General features: G+C 48.1%; 1 protein-coding gene across 1 annotated transcript; it reads left to right on the top strand.

Annotated features, from left to right (window-relative positions):
- The first annotated feature begins 15057 nt into the window (after positions 1–15057).
- On the top strand, positions 15058–21532 carry R3hcc1 (R3H domain and coiled-coil containing 1). The gene is made up of 8 exons (XM_026397510.2): positions 15058–15111; positions 15467–15594; positions 15971–16108; positions 16752–17367; positions 18220–18389; positions 19488–19558; positions 20193–20288; positions 21291–21532. Exons 1-8 carry the CDS (start codon positions 15064–15066, stop codon positions 21419–21421), a joined length of 1398 nt encoding a protein of 465 aa, XP_026253295.2. The 5' UTR covers positions 15058–15063; the 3' UTR covers positions 21422–21532.
- The last annotated feature ends 280 nt before the right edge of the window (positions 21533–21812 follow it).

The raw sequence follows: 21812 nt of genomic DNA, 5'->3' as shown, positions 1-21812 counted from the left end.
ATGGTGCAGTCACCTCAGGGTAGTCAGTGTCATAGTCTGGCACTGACGTTTCTCAGTGCTGGTTGTTGCGTATGATATTTGCCATGCTCTGAGGGGGGCACAGGTTAAAGGCTGAGTGCAGCCAGGAGCCAGCCTAAGGCCTGTCAGGACACCGGACATGCAGCTCCAGGTAAGTTGGCAGGTGAGGCAGCCAGGGAAAAGATGTTAGGAGTGGTAGCCTGGGGAGCCGAAGGCCTGGGACCTCATGAGAAAGGTTAGTCCGCAGGGAATGTGCAGGGAAGCCTGAGGGGCAGGGACTGGGCTGTAAGGAAGTGACCTGGACTAGATGGACCTCCTTAGTTGCTCTTTTTCTTTGGCTGCTAGAAAACCCTTGATTCAGCATCTTTCACAAAAGACCAGGGTTCTGTAGAGCCTGGTGGTGCAAGCCTGTAATCCCAGGGACTCGGATGGCTGAGGCCGGAAGATTGCAAGTTCAAAGTCAGCCTTAGCAAGTTGGTGAGACCCTGCTAAAAACATAAAAATGTCTGGGGATGTGACTCAGTGGTTCAGCGCATCTGGGTTCAATCCCTGGTGTTAAAAAAAAAAAAAAAAAAATCCAGGGTGTTAGAGTCACAGTTTATCTTCATTGGGGTCCTAATCTGGCTGCCCTTGAGTCTGAGCTGCCAGGTGTCTCTGCCCTGCTGCTGGCCCTGAGCACCCACCCTGCACTGGGGAGACCATGCCCTTTGTGGAATGTGGCAGGTTTCAGGCTCTAATCATGTGATCTGCATTTAACAGGAAATTCTTGCCAGGCTTTCCTCTCAACCCTGAGGTGTGATGGAGACAGTCAAATTCCTCTCCTGCCTGAGAGGAGGGCCACCACTTCTCCAATAGTGGCCCCCAGTCTACACTCAGCTCTCCTGGTCCTAGAGTGGGAGGTACATGAAGCCCCGAAGAGGACCTCCTTGTCCTTGGGCATCACTGCTGCCACTCCCACGCGTACTGTGTAGCCGGAACAAGATGTCAGGGGACTCCTGTGTGGCGGCTGGGAGGCCACAACTGAATTGATATTGAGTGAATGAAACTGATGTCTGTGATGGGGGTCTGTCTGCCCTTGTGGGGTGTGCAGGACCCTTTCGTATTATGTTTCTGGGTTCTAATTCTCTAGACTATTTCTAGGTTTTTCCCTTTCATTGCTGTAATTTTCTCCATCTTACATTATGGCAGTCTTCATCCCCAAATCCTATTAGGGCTTCTAGCTCCTGCCCCAAAATACCTTTCCTCATTCCTTAAATTCTTGAAGAGGGGTCAAAGTTTTTTATGCACAGGGAAAGCTCAAGCTTTATGTGCACATATTCTTTGAGTACACCACACACTGCCTCACATACACCGCAGAATGAACGACTGAAGACAGGGAAGCGGGCAGGGTGACTTACAGAGGAGCTGGGTGTGTACGGGGACCAGGTAGAGGAAGAATTCAGTGGAGGCTTGGCAGCCATATGGGCTCTAAGCTCAGTCTACCACTGGGGATTGGTATTGGTGGTGGTGGTGACATGGTAATGGATCGATGATGGTGCTGGTGAGGTGAGGGTGGACACATGGTGCAGTCACCTCAGGGTAGTCTGTGAATAGTCGGAAACAAAACCCACCTTTTCTCCTATGATACTCTGAACAGTCAACGCAGAACATTCCCGATCCAGACGTGCCCCAACTACCACTTCTCCAACACCAGCAGGGCGCCTCGAAAACTTGCTCACTTCTGACTCTAACCAGTTAGTACAGACCCCTGGATTAAGTCTGCAGTCCTGCAAGACTGCCCCCCTTCAGACACGATTGCAAGTAGTAGCTTCCCTGGTTACCCACAATTTCTATCTGACCTGGCTACTAATCATTTATGAAAGGGTGTTACAAAGTTGAACAGCTGGATGAAAAGGTGCATACAGTAGGTGTGAGTCCCCTCTGGGGCACCCCCTCCTGGAACCACCACACGCTGGCCATCCTGGAAGTACTCTGATACCACTTAACCTCTATACTATACTGAGATAATGGCAGAAGGCAGATTTGGACAATGGGATACCTGCAGTTTGGGTTGTTTTAATCAATTCCCTAGGGTCTGCTTCCTTAAATGATGCTGCGCGGATTTCCTTTTGGGTACAAAATACCAGCATGTGTGTTCCCAGCCTGTTGTTCCATGGACAGGGATGGACAGTCGCTGTCGCTGTGGTAAGTGCATGTTTGTGAAGCCAGATTTAAAGTTAGGTAGTCAGCGTAGTTAGATAAATCGGGTCTAATACCGAGTGAAATCTAAAATGGAGGCCATGCTGAGAATGATTCCGGGAAAAGCAGGACAATTCATGGAATGTTAATGAAGTCCAAAAAGGCCCTAGGCCAAAGTCCACCTCAAAGAAGTGAACAGCCCCCAGCAAACTTGAAGGTGCTGACTCAGAAGTCCTTCCTGACCAGATTACTTCTTTGGCCCACCTGTGTCCCACCCCTCGGGCCTTCCCACCTACATTCCATCACCAGAACTATAAAAAGGGGAAACAACCGCACTTCCACGGATTCCACCTCTTGGGTCCCCTTCTTCCTCCGGGAGAAGTCTTTCCTGCTGTCCTTTAATAAACTTCTAATTTCGACTCTGCCCTTGCCTCGGCGTGCTTCTCTGGTGTTATTCTTCAACATTGGGAAAGCAAGGACTCGTCACCGGTCAACAGCGGTAACATTTGGAGCTACCCTCATTCTCACCTTCCTGTGTGTGCAAGGACGAGCCAGGGTGACCTGGAGCAGTCAGGAGACAGAAGGGCTGAGTGTGGGCTCCGTGGGCTCTGGAGGCGTGTCGTGAGGCAAGGTGTTTGCCTTTGCAGAACCTGTTTCTGTGTGAAAAAAGATCCAAGGGATAATTTTGTTGAGCCTGCCTCAAGGGCATGCGCTGATGGTTGTGAAGACCCTGCAGTTGTGAAAGGTCTTTGGGAGGATCCAACACTCCCACTTGAGTGTCTGGGGCCTCTTGACCAGTCAGCACCAGGCCGGCCAATAGTACCAGCCCAGGCTGATGGATGCTGAAGAGAGGAGGGTGTGCAGAGGGAGCCGGGAGATCGAAGTGGCCCATTCTGGACTGCAGGAGGCTGGGTGGCCTTGGAAGGGTCTGAAGACGCCCATCTGCCAGCTCTGTCTCTTGTAGCAGGTTCTGGGTGACCCAGTTGGACCCTGAGTACTTGAGAAAGAGTTCTGGGAATTGGGAATGGGGCCTGAGACCGAGAAATGAAGCCTGAAGTTTCCCCCAGCTTTGAGTTCAAGGTCCCATTCTGGCTCCACTTCAGCAGAACTGTCCTATCTGCCCACACCTCACCCGAATCCCTCCTTGACACACTCTGGACAGGCCCTGTGAGTCCTCTCATCCCCTGCCCGCTGCCTGGGCCTGTGAAGACTTGAACAGACGCTGACATGGTTTCTAACAGCGCAAGCCCCATTCCTAGGATTACTCCAGACCTGACTAAGAGGACCTGCATGGGAAAGCTCAAGGTCGTCCCAGGAATTGATTGTTTCTTCTAGCCAACACCTGAAGGTGGGGTCCCCTGCTTTCCAGTGTATGTGGGAGAGCAGCAGCCTCACTTTGACAAGTATCGTTTCTAACCACTTATCTCACATGGACCATCCACTGCCATCTGCTTTTTAAAGTTTTTCACTTCCCTGGCTTTACTGTGGTCAGCTCACCCCTTCCTCCTCCACGTTCTTCCTTTACAACACCAGCCGCTCTGTACAAACTCAGGTGAGGTCCAGTTCACACTGGACTTTTCCCTGCCACCATGGAGGGTGACTAAGGTCTGTCCTCACCACTATAACTGGTGCTGACTTTGTCTCCACTCCCGCCCCAACTGCCCAGCCCCTCCTTTTTTCCTGTTTTGGGCAGGACCTGGTTTGTTATCTGACTGTGGGAATTATTTAATGCTCGACTTCTCACCTAGAGAAGCCCCTTGAGGCAGGGAGCAGGTTTTAGCCTTCTCTTAGTCCTGCGAGTGATGAATGTATTCAGGACACATCAGAAAGGTTGACATGAACTTGGTGGGGTCCTGATTAGGGCCAGAGACAAAGACTCTGCCGTCTACCAGCAGATGCGGTTGGCTCACTGCTCCACCACTGAGTGACTGAGGGGCAGCAGGTACCCTTGGTTCCACTCTTGGGAGTGATTGAACTGGGTTTTCTGGAACAAGAAAAGACAAGTGCTTTGGTTTGTGTGCTGGCTCTGCAAGGTTGGCCAGATTGCTTTCTCTGTACTTTAATTTCTTCAGCTATAAAATGGGATGACAGTAGTACTAACCCCCCACTTGCATTGTGTTAGGATTAACTGAGCTGAGTTAGGTAGAAGGCACGGAGGCCTGGTGCCCAGTACACCAGTTCGACACCTGTGACCTCTTAGTGGGTTCTGGAGGCCTTGTCACCTCCAGGCCTGTGCCTCCAGGTGACTTCTGTGTCTTCGTTCACTTGTAGACTCCTCTCTCTCATCAGTAATTATGTCCAACGTCTGATAGCAAAATTTATACCTTATTTGGTTTTCAATATTACTTGTATATGGAGGAACTGTTATATGCATTTAAAAATATTCTTTGTCTCTTTCTTTCTTTGGTGTTTTGTTGAAGGACTTTAGGTTAAAAAAATATTAAAATTTGCAAAATCAAATGTTGATTTGTAAGAAGGTGAAGGCAAGGCTGGGGAGGTATCTCAGTGGTAGAGAAGAGGTTCTTTCCTGGCAGGCAAGAGGCTTGGGGCTGGATCTACAGCACCGGGAAAAATAAACAAATAAAGACATAAAGGATTAAACAAAGGAGAGTCTAGGTTTCCATGAAAACTTCCTCTCACCCAATTCTTCTAGGACATATAGTCTACTTTTTGCTTGCAAATTCATTTCCAGAAAGGAGGGCTATAGTACATATCATCATTCTTTTTTTCAAATGTTGCACATACTTTTCTTGCTACTCCTTTTGTTTTGCTTTGTTAAAGTATGGGTTTTCTTTATTTAAACCACTTTGTCACTTGTCCTTTACCTTTGCTTCTATTATTCTTCATTTGTGCTTTTATGTTGAATAAAATTTCTATATCTTTACTCTGTTCCTCTGATGCTTTAGAAACTATAGACTATGTTTCTAGTCTTTCCATATTTACCTCAGATTTTGAACATGTGGATTTCACTATACATTTTTCTAAAATTCTTCTGTGCCTCTATTTTTTCCCTAAACAAGGACCTAAACATGTTTCAGGCACACACTGAATACCAAGCCCACCTATCTTACTATTGTTTCTAGGAACTTTAGTATGGCCTGAAAAAAAATAATTGAACTTCTTTTTATAGAAAATGGCAACTATGCACAATAGGAGAGAGAAGTGATGTACATGTTGCTGGTTTCAATGATTACGAACATTTTGCCAATCTTGTTCCACTCTGTTGAGCTTTTCTGCTCTGCTCCCCAGCAGGAGCATTTTAAAGCAAATCTAAGGCATTATGATTATTTTACCCATGCACACTTTAGAATGAATTCTGACAGATAAAAAACGTAACCACAATATCCATAAATATGCCTAAAAAGTAGAACACTTCTTCATAACACCAAATGCTTAACCAGTATTCAAATATCCCTGACTTTATCAAGCATGTCTTTTCTGCACTCCTCTGTCCGAATCTGGATACACAAAGGCGCATTCTTGCGTTTAGCTTGTACATCTTTTAAGTTCCTTAGCATTAGGGGTTTTTTTTTTTTCACATGCTGTATAAAATTATCACAAAATTCATTTTCACAGTTTTACATGGTTTGCAAAATTCTTCTTTTGTGGGAGCTTTCTTTCCTTTCTCCCTTTGTGTTCAACTCATCTTGCAGGGTGGGTCTGTGCTCGCCTCCACCCCATCCTGGGGCACCCAGTTAAGAACCAGGTTTTATTTTGGACAAGATATTTCATTTTCAAGAAGCTGGAGGGAAATAATGCATAACTGAGATCACAAGAAAAAAGAATAAATCTCAAGGGGACAAAAACAAAGAGAATAAACCCAGACGAGCTGCTGCTACAGCTGCCCTGAGGTGGACGGTGTAGAAACAGAAGGACACGTAAATTTGCAGCTACCCAGGAGTCAGAGATGAGTCCCAGGACCGGTGGAAACTGGGGAGCTGAAACCAAGACATACCTACTGCTGTGACGGGAGTTTTTGTGTCCCTCCCAAATTCTTAGGTGGACTCCTAACCCTCCAGGTGTGGTTTTAAGATGATGGGTTTCGGGGAGGCCATTGGGTCCTGGGGGTTCTGCATCATGAATGGATCAGTGCTCTTCAGAAAGAAGCCTGAGAGCTCTGCCTGGCCTCTTCCACAATTTGAAGGCACAGGAGGTGCCATCAAAGAACCAGGAAGTGGAACTTCGCCCACACCTTGATCTTGGACTTCCAGCCTCCAGAACCGTGAGAAATAAATGTTTGTAAAAGTTGTGCCCTATATGTGTAATAAGAATTGTAATGCTTTCCACTGCTGTCGTGTAGTTAAAAAAGAAAGAAAGAAATGTTTGTATTTAAAGCCCCCCAGTCTATGGTTGTGGGAGGCCATTCTTGCACAAGAGAGAGCACGCCAGGGAGTGGCCTTTTGTTGGGGAACAAGAAATTCAGGGGAAAATTCTATCCAATGAAGGTCAAGGGGGGCAGCATTCCAAGGTCAGGGTCAGTGATTGGCCTCAGGGTCAGTGGTCAGTCACACCCCCACACGGACAGGCTCTCGAACCAGGAGAGGGCAGGGAAAGCTCGGACACAGTTTAGCCAGAGCGCCTCACACCCAATCCGGGAGGTGACCAATCACGTGCAAGAATGGCTTCCCACATATGGTATTTTACTACAGCAGCCTGAATGGACCAAGACATCTATTACACTCTGAACCTTACCAAATAGACTCTATACATATGTTTTAGGAGATTTTGTGTAAGAAGAGCAGAAACCTAAAGAGAAAATCCATAATAACAGCACTCAGAGGCAACACTGCCCACATTTTAGTCTACCTTCTTTCTCTATTTTTTCTGATGCTGTCTATTAAACAGATGAGATCAATTTTGTGTCATTTTTTTTTTCAGAACTTAAACTTTTAAATGTAGACACTTCCTATGTCATTACTAAGGCTTAATATTTATTTCTGACATTCATTTTCCCTCTATTCCCTTTAGACACTGAGACAACAGACTGATAGGACATTGACTCTTGGACAGAGAAAAACAAACCTGGACTTGGAGGCAAAGCCATCCCTCCTATCCAAGGAGGAGTCAACCAACTGCAGATTGAAACGTTTTTGGTTTTTTTAATTCTACCAGTACCAAACATGTATAGACATTTTCTTGTCATTATTCCTAAACAATAGAATATAATAACCATTTTACATAGCATTTGCAATATATTCATTCTTATAAGTAATCTAGAGATGATTTACATATACAGAAGGATATATGTAGGTTTTACACAAATTCTACACCATTTTACATAAGGGACTTGAGTATTTGCAGATATTAGGATCTACAGGGATCCTGGAACCCACTCTACGTGGACACCAAGGGATGACCATAGTGTCCAACATCTGAAAAGTCTTATTGTTTTAAGGAGACCGCAGCAGAAGCTTGGAGGCTGAGATGGGGACAGGTCTGAGCCCTGCAGCCCTCTGGAGAGAACTCTGACCCCATCTTGGGTTCTTTTACTCCGGCCCTTTAAGAAGAGCCTAGAACTCAGCCAAGTTGAGTTATGGTCTCTTGGGAACTGGGACAACAAAAGCACCTGAGATCTAGGGGTGTGTGTGGGGCTCCCCAGCTGGGGAGGCGCATGCGGAGGCCAATCAGGTAGAGCATGGCCTGGCGAGGGGACTCCTTCCCTCTCCTTCTAGCCCCTCCTGTCCCCATCCCTGCCTGTCCCACCGCTTGCTTCCTACTTCTGCCCCTTCTCCACAGCCTTCCCACCTCTGCCCGACTCTGCCTTATTATTATTATTATTATTATTATTTTAACTCCTAGGGTCCCCAGGGAGCAGCTGTTACTTGGGAAAATTTTTAGTTGGTTTTATTAAATTTTTAGTTAAAACAACTGCAATCAAAGATAATCAGATCCCATCAAACTCCTAGATTTCCAGTTTTTGTTCCCTTTGTCACCTGTGCTACCTCTGGAACAATGGCAAATGGCAGAGGCCTTGGGAGATACCCTCGTCTAGTCCCAAATTTTAAAGTGGCACTTCAAGTGTCTTCCCTTTCAGCACAGGGCATCTGACTTTCATTTAGATCCTTTAATGAATTTGCAGAGTTGTTTTAGGTGTGAGTTGGGTAAAGAACATATGGTAATATTTTCCTTTTTGAGTACATTTTAATGTTTGATATAATTCTACTATCCCACCTAGGGTTTGTCGAAAAAGCTTTGTCAGGTGTTACTTCTATGACCGATTTTTTAAAGAGATTTTTCTTCCTGCCATGTTATGTTTTTCTCTATAGTTGGTGTGTTGAGTTTATTAACAAACTTGCCTAACTTCTGCCAATTACTAGGAAAAAATAGAGCACTTTCTGGTTTGGGCATGGTTATATGCCCTTCTCTCCTATCTACACTGTGGAATTATTTTGAGTTTCTGCCCCAATTTGTTATGACGAAAAATGCTTTTGTGTGTGTTTTTTTTTTTTTTTACATCTATAGCCTTCTTTTTGAGATTTATACGTGTATGCCATTTTGTTGCTGTGATTACATCAGTTCATCTGTTTCAAGTAAATCAAATGTTCATCACAGGCCTTGTCTCTCATGAGACTCAAGTCTGTGAGTCATTTATTTTTATTCATCTCTTGATTAGGCCTATGATTTTTAGTAGCTTTTCAGAAAGGATGATGAATGTCAAATCATAATTCAGAAATAATTAGGAAACAAACTCTATTATCTAGCTTTTCATTACTATAATGAAATGCCATAGGTAGGACCCTTTATAAAGAAAACTGATTTATATAGATCAAAGTTTAGAAGGTTGCAATCCCAAACATCATGATTCAGGTTCTGGTAAGAGTTCCCCCTTGGCTGCATCACACCATGATGGGAATGATGGGAATGTGTGTGTCTCTCTCCCTCTTTTTATAGTCACTTGGGTTCAATCATGGGGGCTACACCCAAGTGATCTAATCTAATCTAATCTAATCTTAACTCTTCCAAAGGGTCCCACCTCTAAATGCCACAGTCTGATTAAGTTTTCACCCTCTTAATACCATTAACATAAGATGTGGGACATTAAACTCCTATGTGAGTTTGGAGGAACAAGCCATATTCTGACCATAACACTGACTCACAAGAACATGGAACGAAGAGACACTTGCTAGGTTCTAATCAATGAACTAAGGCCAAAATTGGGGAAGGGGAGCCATTTATGAAAGAAAGAGGGGAGAGGTGAAGGGACAGAAAGATGCCAGGCTAGGAAGAGAGAATTTTCTTTTTCTGATTGAGGTGAAGAGCTAAAGGCTGTCAAAGAGGCCAGCCTGGGCAATCTATTCTCAAACAGAGGACTTTTCAGGTATTTGTGATTTTACAAAAAGTCTGGAGAGGTGAACTGTGCAGGAACATGTGCTCTCTGCAAATGGAGTGCAGGCCACCTCCTGCAGCAGACGCTCTATGAGAGATGACTTCCAGGGCCACCGCAGGTGGAGAAGACCTCTCCACTGACGTCACAGTCTATAGAATTTCTGGTCTTCATATTTTCCTTTGAAATTCTACAGATATTATTCCCTTTTCTTCTGGCATGAGTTGCTAGGAAAATCTATAAGCTGCTGATTTTTCCCCTTAATACTATGCCTAAATCATTGTATAGCTACAGTTTTTTCACAATCATGAGACAACCTTTATTTAAAAATTTATTTTAGTCATCAATAGACTTTATTGATTTATATGCCGTGCTGAGAATCGAACCCAGTGCCTCACACATGCCAGGCAAGCGCTCTACCACTGAGCCACAACCCCAGCCCCATGAAATAACCTTTTTAAAATCATAATCTGCCTCACTATTTTCTGGAACAACATTTTAATCTCTAGATTCATGTTTTGTTCTGTTTAAAGAAAATATTGTTGCCTTTTATTTTTGTCCTGTTCCAGAAATTTTCTTTCTCAGGTGTTTCAATTATTTTATTTATTAAATCTCCAGGCCTGTGCATCTCTATCTTTAATTGTTTTAATATCTTTGCCTTTTTCTTTGATTTTCATGTAGTTTTTCTATGTAAGTTTTTTTTTTAAATGTCTGGGAGTGACTTATTCACAAAAGACTTCTTATAATTAGATTTTTAAAGTTATATTAGTTTATAAAAATACCAAATTTAAATACCTAGTTTTCATTAAATTTTAAATTTTCATTAACAAATGTAATAATTTTGCTTACATATCTAATATATTTCATGTAAAATGAGAACAACTATAGTTCAAAATTACAAAACAATTTTCACTTAAAACTTTGATTCTAGTTTCCCTCATATTTATCATTATTAGATATTTCAACTGCACTTAGAAATTTGATCTATTTGGTTTTCCCTTTTTAAATTGAAATCCTTATTGAGATGGTTGTAAAATCATGTGCAATTGTGAGAAATAATATAGAGAGATCTCATATATTCTTTACCCCATCCCTCCAGTGATAACATCTTGCAAGCTTTAAGATGATATCACGATCAAGATATTGACATCAATACAATCTGCTAATCTTCAGATTTTCCCATTCGACTTGTACTCGCGTCTGTGTGCTTAGCCTGATAGGAGTGGATCTCATGTGTAGGTTCTTGTATGCACCACCACTGTGCAAGGCTGGAGCACAGGTTCCTCGTGTGACTCCTTTGTCATGCCCGCTCCCTCCTGCCTCTTCTCCCTGCATTGTCCCGCCCCTCCCCACCCCCTGTCCCCTATTCCAAACCCTTGCAACCACTAACCTCTTCTCCATGTTTAAAATGTTGCTCTTTCAAAAGTTTATATAGATAGACTAAGTAACATTTAGGATAGGATTTCCCCCCCTGCTAAGTTGTCAAATATATATGTGCAAAGTTGTACATTGTATCTCCTTATTATCTGCTGTCTGCAGGGTCTGTAATGATAACCCCAGTTTTATTCCTCATCATACTAATTTGTGTCTTCTCTTTCCCCCACCATGTCAGTTTTATTGTGAGGGGTTTCTCAATTTCATTGATCTTTTCAATGAGTCAGCAAATCTGTGTTGATTTTCTCTGCTGTTTTGTTGATTTCTGCTCACTGTGTATTTTCTTCCTCCTATGTTCTTTGCTAAAGTCTAGGCTACCCATTCCGCTCCCTTCAGCCTTGAGTGGGAGGGGGGTCCTCGGCACTGTTGGGTCATGGTTACAGAGCTTCCTGGCTAGGTGGGGGAGAAGTGGTACACTGCTGCTAGGGTGGCTTCCACTGACACCATGCGGGTGGGTGGCTTCTGATCAATGATAGAAGTCCTCCTGTCCAGTAGGCCTGATAGCACCCTCTGTTAGCACCATAGAGGGTGGAGGAACAGGTCTCCAGGAGTCTCTAATAACTCTGCTGGGGCCATGACTGGCTGGAGAGGATGACAGTCCCAGGTCCCAACTTGGCCCTCTCTAATGTCATGTTGGTGGGAAGGCGTGATGCTCATGACACCAGCTGGGGGTGACAATCCAGGTTCCTCACTTGACCTTCCTTCCTGCAGGCAGAGGGGTATGACTGTCATAGAGAAATCTTTTTCTCAAAGCTTTCTATCTTGCTAGGCCACTCTTAGGTCTTTTGTTGAGGTCTTGTTTTGTGTGTGCTTATTGGTTTGTGTCTGTTGGTGTTTCTGAGTTTCTGGCTTCTTGAATCTGCAGGCCTGGGGATTTGAGGTACAAAGAAAATTCAGGAAACTTATCTCATTATCTTTCTTTGGCTCCCAAGGCCCTGACTGGCAGGCTCTCTTCTCTCTATCTTTGAGATCTGGCTAAGCTTCTTTGATATTTAGTGACCAGGCTCTTCAGTTGTTTTGGGGGAAGGAACAGAGAGAAGTCTGTCTGCTCCGTCTTCTCAGAAGTTCTCATTTTCTTTAAACAAATAACCCACCCAGCAGACCAAGAAGCAAATCCTTTCTATGTGCTGATTTTAAACAACTCTTACAGATCTTAAAATATCGTAAGATTGGTTCTCTTACAAATCTGGTCAACTTTTCTTACATCTGCCCATTTAGAAGAACAAGGCCAAGATACATTTCATTTTTAAAATTGGAATCACTGCCCACAGTGCCTGAAAGATTCTAAGCACACCAAAGCCATGAAAAGATTATGAGGACTTTAAATAACAAACATAAACTGAATATTCTTAAATTTAACCTTCCTGGCATGCAAAAAGACACTTCAATGTGAAGAGGAGTTTGTCAGTGCCCTTAGCATCTGCTCAGACCCGTCAAGGTTGCCAGAGCCAGGAGAAGTGAGTCTGGGACACCCCTGCCCAAGGCAAGGGAGGTTGTCCCAGGTTGCTACTCAGAGTTGCTAAGGGAGCAGGGGACTCCTGGCCCATCCCTTCAGATGTGACCACTTGCAACCCCAGGTCACATGCCGTCATTCCTTCCATCATTTTTTGATCATGCTTCCCAATTGGGCTGAAACCCTCCTCCTCACCTCCAGCTTCTCCCACCGACAGCTTCATGTAGTTTAATCAAGTTCCTGACTTCTATGTATGGCTACAGGTCACAGTGTCAAGAGGTTTCTGATGACATTCTAGAGACGAAGAGTCTTAATCTTGGGGTGTCTAATAGCAGGGGTGTGGCATCAAGGTGAGAGGTGGGTTTTGAGGCTAACTCTGCACTCCACAGTCAGGTACCCCTGGGCTAACTTGGTGCAACCTCCTGCTCTGTGGGTGACAGCTATCACCTAAAGGGATTCTTCCAAGTTAGATGAGGGTGGTTTGTGCAGCTGTTACTTGTGCAAACAGCAGTTACTGTCCTTTAACTCCACCACAAGATGTGTTTTCAGTGTCAACTCCAGTTGGATGCACACGATGAGGTCTTCGACATCTCTCCACAGCTCTCAAGGGTACCTTCCATCCTTTTTCATGGAAGTTGGATGCAAGGCTTTCTTTTTCTTCCCGGAGGAATATGAAGCAGTTATTAACTGAAAATTTCTTCTGCTTTTTCATCAGAATTGTCCAAGATGCTCTTATTCTCCACCTTTTTCTGTTAGGCTCTTGTTGTAGAAATTCCACAGATCCTTTGTGCTGCTTCTTGTTGTTTGCTCACCTTTGAATGGTCCCCAAAAGACATTCACCTGCTATTTGTCCCCAAATTGTGTGCATAGATGCACTTTGATCCTTTTACCTATCAACCTAGGCATCCCTAGATGACCTCCCAGTGTCCAGGTGGAGCCTGGACACTGGTATCTTTTTACAAATTCAGCCTCTCAATTACCTGAAGTACTGTGTTACAGAAATGGGGGGTCATGGGCAGCCCTCCTCTGAGGACTTTGTTTCTACTTAGACACTTGGAATTTGTTGAACACCTCTGCAGTGGGCCAGCTCTAAAGAGGTGGGCGTGGCTCGTTTCCGGAGTTGAAGGGGGAAGGGCCAGGGTGGGGGAGTGGTGGGTGGTGTTGTTTCTCCACTAGGGGGAGAAAAAGACCATTTTGCTGAGAAAGTTGGGCCTTTGATTTCTGAGTCGGGGCGGACGTTTTCGCTAGGTCCTACTTGGTCTCTATGGGCCAGGTGGGCTTGTTTCTCAGCTTCATACCTGCAGTCAAGGAAGTCTGGTCAGATACAAGGATGGCATCTTGCGGCCTGTTCCCACTTCCGAGGAGCCAGCTTAGAGCACGGGTGAGGCTGGGGCCAGTCAGAAGGCAGATGGTATCCCTGTTCTTTCTTTGACCTGGGTGCTGGAGGACCCTAGGTTGGACACTTCAGAAAGAATACTTGTAATTTCTCTCTGCACTTATTTGTCTTGACTCAAGTTTTTAATCCTCCTTGATAGATATCAGGAAATTCAGCTTTTGTAAATGTGGCAACACTGTCTCTTTTAGAAATACTTAGGGAAAAATTGTGAAACCAAAATGCATTTTATTTTTCTCCATTTCTCCACACTCACGTCTCCTTTCCCAGTTGGCCTTTGCAGGGACAGCCCTCCCTCACCATCCTGCCTATACTTGACTGCAGGGCCCACCTGGAGGAGTATCCCACCCATGGACCCAAGTTGGCTCTTAACCCAGGACCCTGCTTTGCTCTGAGCCGCTCTGGATTTCTGGATTCAGGGTGACCAGATATTTACATTTTAACACTTTTCAGAGGACAGGATTCCAACCCTGATCTCCTATAGGATAATAGTCCACCCCACAGACTGATAGCAAGAATTTGATCAAGGTGGGCACAGGAATGACTTCTGGATGCAGCAGGGCAACATAAGTCGACCTGCAAATCATGCGAGTGATGGCCCCGCCCAATTACCCACAAGGCAAGCACCTTGTCAGCGATTTGTCTGGTGTGAATTAGCGCTCTTTGCAGGTCCCTTCTATAAAGGAGAAGGGGGGGCACTGATGGGCAGAGGGTGCCCAAATACCTGGTGCTCAGGAGCGGCTCCTTCTTTATTCTTGTTAGTTCCCTGCGGAGGGAAACCTAAAATCCGAAAAACCTAGTGCTGCCTATCTAGGGTACAGTAGCCTCTCAAAAGTGTCTGCTTAATTGATTCTAAAAGATAGTTATGGGGAAAATACAGAACAGATTTTGCAATCAGACCCACCTTTGCTCAAAGCAAGATTCTAGAATTCACTACCAGTGCAACTTTCTTTGTCTGTGATGCTGAGGATCAAACCCGGGCCGCACGCATGCCAGGCAAGCACGCTACCGCTTGAGCCACATCCCCAGCCCTACCCGTGCAACTTTGGACAAGTCATTTCACCTTTGTGCGTCTAGGTTTTCCAGTGAATATATTACCTAGTCGCGTCCTTTGGAAGTTTGTGTTAGTCGCAGGGGTGTCCCCGCCTCCATAGGTGACAAGAACAGGCCCCTTTGCTGCTCCTGCGATTCGTCCCCCAGGCCGCGCGGTGGCGCTGCGGCTCCGGGGAGGCCTGGGGCTTTCGCAGGCGAGCGGGGGCGCGCATGCCCCTGTGGACCCTGACGGCAGCGGCGTCGCGCAGGGCGGCCTTGGTGAGTGCTGCGGTTCTGGGGGCGCACGCCCGCGTCCGCTGGCACCGGGGTGGGGAGGACAACTTGGAGGCGTGGAGCAGGCCCGGGGCAGCCCCTGCGGGCGGCGCGCGTGAGCCGGAGCCAGCGAGCGCAGCGCGGGATGCTAGGCCAGCGCTCGCCCGGAGACCCTCCCTGTCCAACGATGCGGGGGAGACCCGGCCCCGCAATCCTCTGCCTCCGAGCCTGACTCCTCAATTGCCAAAAAAGACACCCTGGGCCCGAAAGCATCTGAGGCCTTTTGGGCACCGACATTTCGGGGTCGTGGGCGGGCCCAGGTCCTGAGCTCTGATCCCCGGCCCTGTCTGTCCCCCTACAGGCTCTCTCATCAGTCACCCTGGCCCTTCTCTGCTTGGACGGTGTTTTCCTCTCCTCGGCGGAGAATGACTTTGTCCACCAGGTCCAGGAGGAACTGGACCGTTTCCTGCTGCAGAAGCAGCTGTCAAAGTATGTGGGGGATGTGAGGGGGTCCTTTGATGCTAGGAAGGGCAGGGTTTGTCCCCTACTCTGGAAGCAGCACCCAGGTAACTGGCTGGCAGCTTGCCCAGGCCTTTTGTCCTAATATATTGGCCCTTGGCCTCTTCCAGCCACATCTTTCCATTGTGATTCTGAGCATCACCCCAAGACTAAAGGGGCCTGCTCAAGAATGAGGGTGGGACCAGTAACTCCCTGTGGGCACCTGTGTTCAGGTCTTTTGCATCCTGCCTGGGGCCTACTGAGGCAGAAGGAGCCTGGTATTAAGCCACCATTACCCTGGGAGTGGACCTGGTAGGAGCCAGGTCCCAGAAGCACCTGCTTAAGACTTCTTCTGTTCCCTTCCTAGGGTTCTTCTTTTCCCCCCAGTCTCCAGCCGCCTGCGGTATCTGATCCATAGAACAACAGAGAATTTTGATCTCTTGAGCAGTTTCTCTGTTGGGGAAGGCTGGAAGAGGAGGACAGTGATCTGTCACCAGGACATCAGGTGTGTATCCTGCTGCTTTAGAGGGTCTTCAGCAGTCAGTTCCTGGCCAGTCCCTGGGAGGGTGGTGTTTGGCAGGATCCAGGGCTGGGTGTGGGCCCCCCCTCCATCCCTAGTCCTACGACAGTACTGCCTTTGTTTTCAGCAGTTGACATGCTTTACTTGTGTAACTCACTTGGCAAATTCAATTTTTCATTTGGGCCAGATGAGATAAAGAACAATGTAAATAGTGAGGAGGGGTCTGCCCCTCTTCTTGGTGAGCATGGGCCCCAGAGAGACCATGGCACCAGGAAGTACCTGCCAGGCTGCTAGTCATCTCTATTCCCATGCGCATCTCACAGGATGAGCATCTTATCATTGTAACTCTGATCCTAGTGTTTAAAGTTATGTGCTTTTCTAATAACGTAATTCCTAAAAGCAAGTATTTGCCTTATGCACTGTGTAACCAAACATTCAGCCATCTTTGATGTAAAGAGTAGTACTGAGGGCAAGCTGGCTGCTTTGGACTTGTGAGAGATGGTATTCTGCCTCCACCATGTTCTTCACAAGGGATTTTTAAGGGTCAGTTTGGTCTGGGTGGCTCAAGTCAGCCATTTTCCTGTGGGCCCCAATATTCTTTGATCATTTCCTCCTGTTCCTGCTCTAGGATACCAAGTTCAGATGATCCCTCTGGCCCTTGCCACACTCCTGCCTCCCACACCAGAAAGTACCCTGGTCCTCGACCCACCCCCAACCAGGCAGCGGCTGCTGGTTCCCGGGGTGCACGGGCTCGCCGATGGCATCGAGGACGCAAGCCGGACCAGCCTTTGTATGTGCCCCGGGTGCGGCGCAGGCAAGAAGAATGGGCAGCTCCCTCTACCCCAGTGGTCAAGGAAGAGACCCCAGCTGGTGGGGTCTCTGAAAAGCCTGGAGATGCTGGTGCTGGGGACCCTGATACCCATCAGGGACTCACCACGTTGATGACTCAGGGAACAGAGGACCTGAAGGACCCAGGCCAAAGTTGTGAGAAGGAGCCACTGCCGGAGCCAGTTGGCACTGAGCCCCCAGGACCCGAGAGTCCATCAGGAAAGGGATGTGGGGTGGAGGCTGCCACACAGCTTGGGTCCAGCCTGCAGCCGGCCCTGGAAGAGGGGAATGGGAGTCAACTGGAGCAGAACCCAGTGGATGAGGAGGAGGAGGAGGAAGAGGAGGAGGAGGAAGCGGAGGAGGAGGAGGAGCCTGGCAGCTGCTCCGAGGAAGATTGCAGTGAGCTGCTGCGGGAGGTGATGAGGCTCTTGAGCCCAGAAAAGGGAGGGCGGCAGTGAGGTGGGTGTGGCTGCAGGTGGATGGGGACAAAGGGTCATGGGGTGGAGGGCTGGGGATGTGTGGGTGGCTCAGGCCTGGGTGTGGGGTGACAGGGAGCATGGGGGTGGAGGTGTGCATTTAGATCCCAGCTCAACCGTTTAGGAGCTAGTAGATGCCAGGCATGTCGTTTTCCTTTTCTAAGTCTGTTTCCTCATCTGAGAAAATAAAAAGGAATAGATTTGCAAGGTCCCAGACAGAAAGTGCAAGTGCTTTTCATGCACTACAGAAAATCACTCTTCTACCTGGAGCTTTGTCTTCAAATCATATTTCCTTGGAACCATGTTTCTGTCCCTGAGGTGGGCTGTGGGGCTGGTTGGTAGGATGAGCATGTTGGATTGCTGTTTTGAACCCGAAGAATGCAGACTGAAAGGAGTCGCTTACATATCACATCATTAATAAGGGAATGAAAGATCCTGGACTTTCCCAGCTCTGTCTCTTACTAACTGCAACTTTGGGCAAAACTTCTTAACTCTTTGCCCCTCAGTTTCCCCATCTGTAAAGGGGGTGTATAGAAGGTACTTTTCAGGCTTATGTTAAATCTAATGTGTGCAGGTTCCAGTTCCCAGTGGGGACTCTGTCAAACCGAGTGCACGCCCTAAAACTCCTGAGTCCTGAGTGGCTCATCCCACTCTGAGATCATGTTGTCATTCTCAGACTCTTGCCAGCAGGGATCCCTCCTTCCAGCAGAACTGTCAAGGGTGGTTTTAAAACTGGTCGTTGGGTCCCAGTGTGTCTGAGCTCCCCTTGCCAAAAGGTCCGATTGCTCCCAGATCACAGACAAGCTGACTGAGAAGGAGATCCAGATCGAGAAGGTCCACCTGGACACGTCCTCCTTCGCAGAGGAGCTGCCTGGGAAGGAATTTGCCCATGTGGTGGAGATCTATGACTTTGAGCCAGCGCTCAAGACTGAGGACCTGATGGCGACATTCTCTGAGTTCCAGTGAGTGCCAGCAGGTGGCAGGGGAGGCCGGGTATTGCCTTCTGGAGAGGAGCTGGGACAGCCCTTTGTTGTCTGCCCCCGCCCCCCAAGTACCTAATTCTGCAGAAAGAAAGACAGAAGGTGGGCATGTTGTCTTGGCTCCTGCTCCCGGGCAGGTCAACCTGGCTGTGGCTGGGGAAAGGGACAGGGGAGAGCAGGGGCTTTGGTTATAGACTCGGCTGCTGATACTGGGAGGCCATCAGTCCCTCAGGATGTGGCAGCCCTTCAACTGGCCAAGGGTCATCTTAGTGTGGGAACTCTTTGGGGGGAACTGGCTCAGGATGCTCAACAGGGGCCAGAGGGATACATCAGAGGGGACTTCACAGTTACCCTGATTTCCCTTGGATTCAAACTCCCGACTTCCATCTTTTCCCCTCTTTTCCTTCTCCTCTTCCTTTCTTCACTTCTCTTTTCCTGTGGGGGCCCTTTAAAAGCCCTTTCCTGCTGGGTCCTTACTCTGCCTCTCACACGTCTTCCCTTGCTCTCTCAGCCTGAGCTGGAGGGGCAGCCCAGAGGGGCATGGTTTGCTCTTATCCATCCCTTTTGGTGTGGCCAGATGCAGCCACCAGTGACCTCCTTAGCTGGATGGGCAGTGCACCAGAGGTGCTGGGACAGCTGCTTTCTGTCTTTCCCAGGCACAGACCTGTGGTGCCTTCCTGAGCAATAGGAAGAATGCTGGCTGAGAGTGCCTGGTCCTGCTTGTTTCAGGTCCTGCTTCCCTGACCACCATGGAGGCCTTTAGCCTCCAGCCTTGGGGCCCACCCCCAGCCCGGCTGTGATGCCTGCAGGGAATCCCCCTTCACCCTTGGCCTTGTGCTGTAGGAGCTCTTCAGATCCTGGCTCCTTCAGTGCTAGACCCTGGGACCTGCCTAATGGATTTATAGGGTAGTATTTGTCTCTCTGAAGCTGACCACATGCTCTTGAGAGAAAGCTTGCTGCAGTTGCTATTTTGAGGTCCCAGTGCCGAAGATCAGGTGGGAGGGAACTTTCCTATGGCATCCAGTGGGAAAGGGCTTGGCCGCTGACTTCTGTAACCTCCTGTGCCTTCTTCCCCCACAGGGAGAAGGGGTTCAAGATTCAGTGGGTGGATGACACTCACGCACTCGGCATCTTTCCTTGCTTGGCCTCAGGTAAGGTGGCTTCGTGTTGGGCTCAGTCCCCTCTTTGACCAGAAGGGAGGGCCACTCATGTCCAGGTGCAGGCCACCCCAAGCCAAGGGCCTGTGTGGTTCTGCTCCCAGCACTAGCTGGAGCTCTGGGCTCTGTCACAAATAGCCTGGATAGGCAGGCCATGTCCCAGCCTTAGTCTCCTCATCTGTAAAGTAGCAGAAGGCAAGGACCTGTCTTCCCACTGTGTCCTGTTGTCCTCTGTGAAAAAGGCAGGTGCTCTGAGGTGGAGCATGACCAGGGCAAGGAGTGCAAGTGTCCCTGGGGGGGTTTAAGTGGTGAAATGATAGTCTGATCTTAGCTCTGGGGCTTTCAAAGACAGAGTCTGCCTCACCCAATGTGAGAGTTACAGCCTTGCTATTGTGGCTCCTGCCTGTGGGCTGAGGGCATACCTAGAGCCCAGGTAGTCACTCCCATGCAGATCTGCAGGGCTCTGGAGCATGAGGTGAACTGGGGCTGTTGTCTCTCATCTAGCCAGAGTGGTGGCAAAGCAGTCCTACCCAAGCTGGGGCTGGGTACTCAAAGCTGCTGTGTACTCCTGGGCCCCAGGGATCTCATGCAGCAGTAGGGGATTTATCCAGATTCACTCTTTCCCCAGCTGCTGATGCCCTGACCAAGGAGTTCCCTCTGCTCAAGATCCGGCCTCTCACACAGGGAACCAAGCAGTCCAAGCTCAAAGCCTTGCAAAGGCCAAGTAAGAACACACTGTCCCTGGATGGGGAGGCTGTGCACATGTGTGTTTTGTTTGGGGGTGAGGAGCAGGCCTTCTCTCTCTGTTCTCCTCTTTCAGTTCCCTGCTCTTTAGGGGTATAGCAGCCCATGGAACCTTGATCCTGCCCCAGGGGCCCTGGGAGCCCAGGGCAGTAGCCCCGTGAGAGCATGGAATCTGCCATGCTCAGCAGGGTTTGCCCTTGCCTTCACAGCCTCTTCTGAGCATTACTCCAGGGGAAGCTTGGTCTTCCTTTCGGAGAGCCATGGAAAGCACACCTTGCAGGGGTGAAAAGTATTTGGGCTCTGGGGTCAGCCCTGAGTGAGGCCCTGGCTCTGTCACTCATTCTGGTTGACCTTGAGCAAATCACTTTGTGAGTTTCTTCCTCTGTAAAATAAGCAGATTGTATGTGATAGACTGGAGGCTTGGATCAAGGAACACACAGACCTGCTTAGAGCCAAGAGGGGCACACAGAAAGTGCCAAATAAATGTTAGTTCCTGCCATTTTCTCTTTGAGAACACCTGGGTAGGGATTTTAGATGCCAGTTTCCCATGACTGCAAAGTAGTGGCCTACAAAGCAGGCCTAGCGGGAAGGCCAGTCGGGGCCACCTGTGTTGAGGAAGGTGATGTGGTCTTTGTCTCAGATTTCTTGGGAACAATAAATATCCTGTCTCCACCAGACATCCCATCCTGACTTGATTTCTCATCCAAAGGCCCTACAAAGCAGGGAGGTGGACAGGATTAACTTCTCTAATCCCCACTGGTTGCCAAGAGATGAGAGGTTTGGGTCAGGATTCTACAGGGACCCTGGAACACGGAGGCCTGGAGACTTGGCCAGCCCCTCTCACAATCAGGAGGGCTTCTGTGGGCACAGCTGGGCCTCTGGCCCCACACATGTAACTAGATGTCAGCTTGGTGCTTTGTTGCTGGGAGAAGCAGCCAGTCTTGATCCCAAGTACCCCCACTGGGTGGGGCCTTCCTTTCAGAGCTCCTGCGTCTGGTGAAGGAAAGGCCACAGACGGATGCTGCAGTGGCCCGAAGGCTGGTGTCCCGGGCCCTGGGCCTCCAACACAGAAAGAAAGAGCCGCCTGCTGTCCCCAGTCCCCTGCCGCCCTGAAGCCCCAGCTCCTAACACCACAAGCCTTTACAGATGCCGGGACAGCTCTGTGCCACTGTTGGAGCTTCACCGTGGGGTGGTCAGCTTTAATTTGGTCTAGTTCCACAAATTGAGGGAAAAAAGAAATAAAAGCTTTTTAGTTCTAATGTTTGCTTTGAAATGTAATTGTCTGCGGCAGGACACTAGGGGGTGCTGTGCCATCTGCAGTCCCATCTGTGCTATGGGATTATGGCTATTGAAGGCCAGCTCACCCTAGGAGGCCTGGAGGATCCCATCTGGGCCTTGGGGACATTTGTAAAGTTTACCCTACACCGGAGGTAAGTTGCTCCTGCTCCATGCCATCTGCCCAGCACCCTCCAGTAGGTCAGGTATGCCAGCTGGCGATCCTTTG

Source organism: Urocitellus parryii, chromosome 14, assembly GCF_045843805.1.
Source record: "Urocitellus parryii isolate mUroPar1 chromosome 14, mUroPar1.hap1, whole genome shotgun sequence".
NCBI classification, from domain to species: domain Eukaryota; kingdom Metazoa; phylum Chordata; class Mammalia; order Rodentia; family Sciuridae; genus Urocitellus; species Urocitellus parryii.
This window is presented reverse-complemented; position numbering and strand designations above follow the sequence as displayed.